The sequence below is a fragment of the Poecilia latipinna genome, unplaced genomic scaffold (assembly GCF_001443285.1).
Source record: "Poecilia latipinna isolate Pla-1442-1.1 unplaced genomic scaffold, P_latipinna-1.0 Scaffold530, whole genome shotgun sequence".
Lineage (NCBI taxonomy): Eukaryota > Metazoa > Chordata > Actinopteri > Cyprinodontiformes > Poeciliidae > Poecilia > Poecilia latipinna.
In genome coordinates, this window is record NW_015113146.1 from 166,813 (window position 1) to 176,108 (window position 9,296).

Here is a 9,296-nt window from a genome sequence, read left to right on the forward strand (position 1 = left end):
GCAAATTTCAAAAATCAATTGAAATAGAAACTGTAATTTTAGATTTTGCCAAGAATTTCACAATATTCAATTAAATCATCAATTTCAGTTAAAACAAAACCTAGAGATGGTATTTCAGACTTAACTCGCTTACTTTGAAATGCAGTCTTTGCCCTCCACTCTGCTGCAGCCTCTTTCTCTTCCAGAGAAACTCCATAAAGGGGTTAAAGTATCTGGGATCAAATGCATCAAAGAAGCTTTGTGGACAAAGTAAGTGTTGAGAAAGAGGCAGAAAGAATAAGAAGCATGGCTTGAAAGCAATGAGTGGGCGATGAGGCTACAAAACAGCCTTGTATCTAACGGAACCGCATTTCATATTCTGTTCAGTCATACCCAGTGGAAACCAATCTTGGGTAACAGACCTGACGTCACGTGAGTTGCCTTCTTTCAGAGAGACAAAAGCATACAGAGGCCATTATGCTAACCCGATCCTTTCCTCCTGCTTTGAGATGTTTGAGGATTTCATCTACATAGAAGAGTGTCTGCATTGTTTTGCATGTCTGTGGAGGCTTGATTAGACAAGCTTCCTCACAATTTCAACACGCCTGGTGCTGATTATTTCCTCTGGCCCGATATGCTGCCAGTAATGACAGAGTGCAGGACCCTTGCTCATTATCTATAAATCCAAGGTGCCATGGGAGTAATTGGGCAGAACTGAGCCTAGTTCAAAACACTGGGATTGATTCATAAGGGACGATTCTTGTTTATGCTGCTTCCTGCCTCTGCCCACAAGTGGTCTTTCAAAATTACGCATCTATCATTCATGCAACATCCTAGAACTGACGAAAACATGCTGGACAATTCTAACTCTCAATTATTGTCTCTTCAGAATTATTGAAAACGTCTATAATCAAAAGTTGGTGCACTGGAAAGGCAAAACACAGTTTGTCACACTTTTTCAAAGTAAAAGTGTGACAAAACTCTATACAAGTTCTCTATATTTATGTGTAATTTTAGCCTTACAAAATTATTAACATTTGAATGTTTTATCCTATTGCAACCACTAAAATATCTTCTTTTTGCACCAGTTTAGTTGAACACACTAATTAAAAGTTTTTGGAGGTAGTCAAGATGTTCATATTCAGATGATTAAGAAAAGAAACAAGTGAAAAGAGCCTCCATGATGTTGATCCGTATCTATAAGATTACACACAATCAGCTGCAGTCTTACATTCAGAAACAAAATGGACCTTGATGTGGTGTGTCAAAGCGTCTTTACAATCATATCCATAATAGTGTTCGGTGCACCATTTATGGATCTCCAAGATAACTTTGCAATGTAATTTGGCTCAGAAAATTGTCCACAATGATGTGAAGGCTCTGCTTAGAAAGAGTCAGCCAGTGTACTGAAAAGCATGTAAGTGATATACTACCCTGGATATACATTGTATTTAATGATGCATCCGCTTCCAAAGCTTAACAGCCACTGAAGTGTTAGAAAGCAGGTCTATATATTGTATCTGCTTAGTTTAAATGCTAGTGTCTCGCAGAGAAACCACATCTGTCTCCTCTTTAATTTGCTTGAAAGCCGGCGTTGCTTTTATTCTCTAATGCTTTTATTGAAGCGGTGACACTTTTTGCTTCAGCACAATAGAAATATCTTGTTTTTTAAAACACCCTTGAAGGCAGTTTGAGGTGGAAATTGCCCACAGGTGCCTACTATAAAATGGTAACAAGGACAGACGGACACAAAGCGCTGTTTGGGTGCCGTGTTCATGAAAGGCCAATCCACTGATTGAGCTGTCACATTCACAGATGCAGCAATAAAACTAAGCAGGGCAATTACTGTAGATGGAGGATGGTGGGCTGTGGAAAGTCATGAGAATGGGGGCGGGGGGGCAGACGTAGTGTGTCTTCCCCTAAAATACCCAAATGGGAGACAACGAGACAAAGCAAATCTATCTGTCTGTAATAAGGCTGGGAGGGGGTTTGAAAAAAAGAGGGTTCAGCTAATGGTTACAGTGTTCTAACAATGAGAGTTACATCTCAGTGGATGGTAATAAAGCTAACAGCATATCTGTGCAGCTTTTATGTCCCAGGCTGGCTAATCACGATGTCCTCTTTGAAATATGAGGAACAAAGCTATGATTAAAAACAATTCATCACCAAACGCTTCAGCAGAGGGTACGTCAAGAGCGCAAATTTAAATTTAGGAAAGAAAAACAAGAAAGAGATAATACTGACATGTTTGTTTTGGTGAACAACTACATTGCCATCTAGTGTACATATTGGGGGACTACATCGCCTGCATGTTTTCCTATAACTTGTCACATTAGTAATTATAATCACTGAAAACAACAAATCTGTTTCTAAGACCTGTGGAGCTTCGTTTTAACTGTTCTGTTCATTAATTAAAATTGAATAGTGCCCTGGTGCAACAGCCGCATGGTGTAAAATGTAATTTCCTCGTTATTTGTTAGCATTTAGACATCTTCACCATGCATTTCTACTCTTGCCTGTATTGTGGGTTGTGTCAGTGGGATATGGATTTTGAGTCTGGAGACCTCCGGCAAATATGAGCCTGAGGGCAGCCTGGATACTGCCATCTGTTGCCTCCAGCGCCCTCAGCAGCAGCTCCATGTCCTCCATGTCCCTGAACCGTTGATGCTTGGACTGCCAATGGCCCTGGTGAAAGAAACCCAACAAATAAGCTTTTTTTTTTTTTTTTTAGACATAACTTGGGGAACTTTTAGCATCATTATCTCCTCAATGAAATGATCACAATGGGGAGTTATAGTTGCTTTGTTCACTTATGGAGAAGCTGTAGAGTACATCATAACTGACCACTGCCAACTGAAATCGGGGCTGTGTCACTGTTATTATAAAAAGCTAAAAAAAAAAAAAAGGTAGTGTAGCCAGGTTTTGCAGGAAGGAGTTCTGAATAGTGCTGAATTCCAACTAAATTATATATAGTAAACTCAGAGCTGACTGGAGCATTAAAAAAAAAATCAAATCACTTTGTTACAGAAAGGTTTGCACTCCACTCTTTACACATTTTCAAAGAAAAATTATTGAAAGTCCACTTAAATTATCTGTGATGCAAAAAAAAAAAAAACCGAAAACGTTCTGCTAATAAACAGATAAAAACAAAGTTGCTGCATCCCTTACTCTATGCATTTTTTTTCTAAAAGAGAGGTAAAATATAAGGTGAGAGAAAATAATAATGGTTTCTAACATCTGCCACGGATGTCTAACTGGGCTGGTTTCAAGATTATTTTCAACTTACAGTTTAGCTTTTGTGGATGTATTTTGTCTCAGACTGCTGTTGTTTATCACACATTTTAGACTAAGGAATTGGTAATGAAAGTCTCTAAAACCAGAGTTTACAAAAACGGGAAAGGAAACGGGAAAGGAAAGGAATAAATACCATATTTTGCCCTTTTGTTATTAAAAAGGTTCCACCAAGCATGTGCTGGAACCTTTCAGTGCAACATTTAAAGGTTTAGCAGGCATAGATACAAAATTATTTAGATCTACACAAAAATAAAAAATATTAAAAAATAAATAAGTAACATTCTGTTTGAGTGACAATGCTAAAAGACTAAAACCCAAATTTCATCATAACATGTGACTGCAGGTCGAAATCAGGTCTACAAATAAAAACAATAAAGGTTTGTAAAATTCTTAAGTGCTATTGAATCTAGTTATATAATATCAAGAAAAATTACAAAAACAGAATATGTTTTCAGATAAAGCATCCATGTTACAAGAGGACAATAGCACATGAGAACATACAAGTAAAACCAGACGGCGGAGGTAGTGCGTCAAAAAAAAAGAAAAAACTGCATACGTAACAGTGGAATACCAACGAAGAAGAAGCTTGGCTGTGATTGGTTCATTGGGTAGCATGGCGTTTGAATGAAAGCAGGAAGAGCTGTAACAGCAAAGGAAAGAGGTTATCGCTATTTAGCGACTCTAGTGAGTTCTGTTACCCTCTAAACCTGTCATTTCTAGTCTTATATATTCTCAGAGTATGTCTTAGAAGTCACAGAAGGTCTGTCCGGTGAGGTAAGTGCTTCTTAGTGTTTATTTTCAGTGATGCTAACAGTTTGTACCTTAGAGTTAGCTTAGTTTCAGCGAACACACACGGACACATACGTCGGGTAAAAAGCTGCTATTCGTAAGAAAAGTCGTTGATTCCTGTTTGTTCAACTCCCTTTCACTATATGCAACTAGTGTCACTGGATAAAAACCAGTCAGGTCCGTCCTCGGTTTGAGAACGCTGTGTCCTTTGGAGTCCAGGGTCAGCCCGAAACCCACATGACCATATTTACTGTGGACTTTTCAGGAGAACAGGCTTTTATTGAAACAGTGTTATAAAAATAGCGCGACTCTGTGTGTTGTTGGCCAGAGCTGTTTGGTAACTAACTTTACAAAGTTAGCTTTAGCCAGGCTTGACCTTTGATCCTGTGTCACAGATAAGTGATGTATTTATTTCCAAATGAAGCCACAGTTTTAGATAACTCTGCGTTTCTTACTTATTGGATTATTTTAGCATGTCATTGTTTCATGTTGGATGAAACATAAATGTTAGGCTGTGAGCGCTACAACCCACTGCTCTTTACTAAAGTATTCATACCTATTGAAGTCTTTAAATTTTTGTGGATTTCAACCCACAATTTTCAATGTATTTTATTAAATGGGTCAATGGGGTATTATCAAGGTAAACAATGCCTAGTTTTCGTCTTTATTTACAAATAATAAGCTAAATATTGTGGCATGCATATGTATTCAGCCCCTTGAATGCTTTTTTTTTTTCAACAATGCTAAAGTGGGAATAGAATAGAATTTCTCCACTTACGGGACAATAAATACGGGACATTTCTGTTTCAATATTTCTTAAGAAATATTTACAGCTTGCAAATATTTATTAAGTATGAAATTATTCCCCACTCTGCTTTAAAAAAATATCTCCAGCTCAGTCAGATTTGATGGGGAAAATGTTGGGCCACAGATTCTCATCTGGCTTTTGGACATCATACTTGTCTGTTACATCTTTAAACAACTGTTTAATCCTTATTGAATTGTAGTTGTGGGATATCTTTAAGTAGATTCTGACCCACTCTTGTTTTTTTGTTTTGTTTTCCCTGCTGTCAGGCAGCTACAGTCTGATGAGGGGGGAACCACAGCTGGGAGGATGCAGCAGAAAGGGAACATCCAAATCATCGAGTGGGAGGACCTCGATAAAAAGAAATTCTACTCTTTTGGGATATTTATGACAATGGCCATTCGGGTCACTGTCTACCCAGCTACACTGATCCGCACACGGTTGCAGGTGCAGAAGGGAAAATCTCTCTACGGCGGGACCTTCGATGCCTTCTTCAAGATCCTTCGGACTGAGGGCGTCCGAGGCCTGTACCGCGGCTTTATGGTGAACACCTTCACAGTCGTCTCAGGCCAGGCGTACATAACCACCTACGAGCTGGTGAGGAAGTATGTCTCCCAGTACTCTGAGGCCAATACCGTCAAGTCGGTGGTGGCTGGGGGCTCTGCCTCCCTGGTCGCTCAAAGCATCACTGTGCCCATAGATGTTGTGTCCCAGCAGCTGATGATGCAGGGCCAGGGGGAGCACCTCACACGTTTCCGCCTCGGTTCCAACTCGGAGAACAGGAAGTCGGCCAGGTTTTTCGGGCAAACCAGGAACATTGTGTCTCAGATTTTTGCTGCGGATGGCTTCAGGGGTTTCTACAAGGGATATGTGGCTTCATTACTCACTTACATCCCAAACAGTGCCGCCTGGTGGCCTTTCTATCACTTTTATGCCGGTAAGCATTTTTACTTTCTATATGCTGATCAGGGGTTTTCAGAAACCTCAAAAGAGATGTTAAACTTTATGCTGTCTCCATTGTCAGGGCTTCTAAAGAGTGATAGTTGCGTCTAATAGCTTTGGGTCGGGTTTAGGTGATAAACTGTCTATTTGCGATGGTCAACAGAGCAACTCTCCATACTGGCTCCCAGTGACTGCCCCCACCTGGTCCTTCAGGCCGTGGCTGGACCTTTAGCTGCTGCAACTGCCTCGACTGTCACCAACCCCATGGATGTGGTCAGAGCCAGAGTACAGGTAGCTGTTACTGATCATTTGCCTGTCTGCATCTAATTTGTCGTTTTTGTGTGAACAGTGGCTGGAATTGCAGACACAGCAATTTTAGTTTCAGTTTTGAAAGCATGTTATATAATTTATTAAAATAGCATAGTTTGTCCCTGTAAAACCTTTGCTTGGTAAGTGAATTAAAAAAACAGACATATTGGTTTTGTAATGTGATGTACAACAAACCTTGATATAGGGAAAAACGGGAATATTTGTGATTTTGGTTTCACACAGTAGTTCATTCAACCATACAGATACAGTTGCATTCAAAAAAATATTGATGCAAGTAAACCAGCAGCTCTTCCATCACAAAAATGAATAATGAAAGCAGTTGCCTCATAAGAAGCGTTTCCTGATTTGATCGTGTGTGTTCAGGTTGAAGGGAGGACCTCGATCATTCAAACGTTCAGGGAGCTGATCAGAGAGGAGGGCTGCTGGGGACTGACCAAAGGACTGTCAGCCCGCATCATTTCATCAGCACCCACTGCCATCGTCATGGTGGTTGGCTATGAGACACTGAAAAAACTGAGCCTGCGACCAGAGCTGGTAGATTCAAGACACTGGTAAAAAAAAAAAAAAAAAAAAAAAAAAGGGGGAAAAAAAATTTGGGCCATGGGCCCTTTTTTTAACCCCCATGTTGACTTCCTGAATTTGTTTCAAGAAGAAAACGATGTCAGAACGTTATAGCGTTGATGATGTTATGAGTTAGTTACCTGTAAAGACGAAGGGTTCAGTTTGTGATGCAGCTGAACAAGTTTGTTTCCGTTTGACGTCAACACCATGACGGCAGTAGAAAAACATATTTTTATGTTCAGCCCTCATCAACGAGATGAACTGATCTTTGTGTGACTATTCTCTTGTTTGTGTTGTCCTCCTGAAGCAAAGAGCTGATTTTCACTAAAGTTCAGCTCAGAAAGTCAAACTACCGACTGCAGCAACTAACTTTTTCTTTGTTTTTTGCCAAACTGTTTTTTAATTGCCTCTTTTTAAAAGGCAATTAAATTAATCTTTGTTTTTATTTCATCTCTGTTGCATATACAAGTACACTATTTTATGAGTATTTTTCAGGAATATTATCCTGATGTTGATCATTCTGGGTTTATAATTTCTGTCTTTATTGTACAGGAAGGTTTGTGTCATTGAAATCTTTTGCTTGTTAAAACTGTCCAAGCAACTCTGAGTGAACACCATTACCCTTTTGTGAAATATTTGAGTGCAATAACGTTTTGTCCTTTTCAGTACAAAATGTGTGGATTGACATATCTTAGAGGAACTAATTTTACCCAATTTATTTTCATTTTGGGGTGATAACCACAGAGCTTTTAATGTCAATGTCATTTTGCTGTATTTTGCTTCTTATTTTGTGAAACTATTGTGGTTCAATGCTGTTTATGCAGTTTCCTGCTCTTGTATGAATGTCCTCATTGAGGAAAAATTTGTTGCAGTTTAGAAGAGAGATTATATTTTAAATGGTCCATTTAATTTGTAGAAATGATCCTATTTTTATGCGTAACATAAATTAGATGCTGTTGAAAAGGAGTGAGAGTAAGAGCAGGTTTTAGTGTGACTGGCAGACTGTTGCAGAAACTTTTTTTAATTGAAGCCAGAACTGCACAGGCTTTATTTCTTTATATCCAGACTTGTTGAGATTCTGTGAACTACTGAGAAGATGGTACTGCAACTTGCCGATCTCCAGTCAAATGATACTAACTTTCAATTTTGAGTGTTTTGTTTTGTTTTTGCACAGCTCCCAGTATCACTGAAAGTGTTTTTCATTTTTTGTGATTGACCAACTGTTGTTGATGCCTCTCTGCTCTAAAATACATGTGGTTTTAAACAACATTTCTGGTCTCTTATTATTACCATCTGACTAGTAAACATGTTTTCAGCTGGATGTCGCTGCTGAACTCTGTACTGAATGCAAATGCAGATCCTGGTAAACTTTTACCTGCAGTAAATTATTAAATATAAGTTTGAAATATTTATAACTAACATAATCAATGACTAAAACTGGCAAAAGATTATAAAATGACGTAATATAGTTATGCCACCTCTAACACTTTTAGGTGAATTTCATAAAGGCCTTCAGACTTAAAATATTGAAAAAACATTGGCTACGATTAAAATAGTTTTCTTCTCCTACCCAAGTTTAACAAGCTATTAGTCAGATTATCTGCATGGATTGTTCAATTCAGAATATATTTTTTTAACTATTCAGTTTAGAAGCTCACCTGTACAATACGAACAGTAACACATTTGTACACATTGCATATTATAGAACAGCCATTCACAGACAAAAAAGTTTATAACCAAGGGCCCCTTGTTTTTTTTTTTTTTTGTTAGTGGATCAAACTGGCTCAGAGATGTGATCTCATCCGTAAGGTGAGACGGTGTTTCTCAAACTTTGGCTGATCATCTGAGAGCCTCTGATCTAAAGAAAAACTGAAATCTAAAAAAATAAATCTAAAGTTGAAATCATTGCTGCCTCATACAGTTGTACTTTTCTTTACATAGCTTATCCAACTGGGTCAAGGAGTGAAATTAAGGTTTTACAAGTAAGATACTGGGTCCTGCTAAGAACTCCCCAGAACCTCATATTTATTTTAAAATTTAAGTGTTTCTTTAAATTCGGAACTTGTTGACCTTCAATAATCTTAAAGAAATAGTGGAAATAGCCTTTGTTTGATATAAGATATCCTGCATATTTTAGAGGAAAGTCAATAATGTTCCTTCCTATTCTGTCCTCAGGGGGGTTTCTGATAAGGTCTGAGGGGAAACATCAGATTGTGCCACCGTGTTGTTAATGTGTTTTTCTGATGTGAGCATAACCGTGGGGCGACCATACATCTTATGAAAAGTGACTCCCTGACACCAAAGGTCGCATCTCATTATGCTGGTTAGAAATTGAAATGAAAGCATCTGCAGAAGATTTTAAACTGTTTAACTGAATGGATGTGGCACTTGAAATGACATATATTATTTTAACCTGCAGTTTAAATCTGCAGTTCTTACTCTTTGTTTTACACATTTTCTAAAATTAGTCAATATTTTAGTCTTTAAATACTTCTTAGCTAAAATGTAACGCCATCTGTATATGATTCTGAAATACTCCTATTGTTGCATTTATAATGCCTTTACTTCACTGTTCTCTAAAGCTAAACTGCTCAAG

At 38.3% G+C, this 9,296-nt stretch overlaps 1 protein-coding gene across 1 annotated transcript; it reads left to right on the plus strand.

Annotated features, from left to right (window-relative positions):
- The first annotated feature begins 3,844 nt into the window (after window positions 1–3,844).
- On the plus strand, window positions 3,845–7,969 carry LOC106952613 (solute carrier family 25 member 44). The gene is made up of 4 exons (XM_015040835.1): window positions 3,845–4,047; window positions 5,137–5,804; window positions 5,973–6,100; window positions 6,503–7,969. Exons 2-4 carry the CDS (start codon window positions 5,177–5,179, stop codon window positions 6,692–6,694), a joined length of 948 nt encoding a protein of 315 aa, XP_014896321.1. The 5' UTR covers window positions 3,845–4,047; window positions 5,137–5,176; the 3' UTR covers window positions 6,695–7,969.
- Window positions 7,970–9,296: the final 1,327 nt, after the last annotated feature.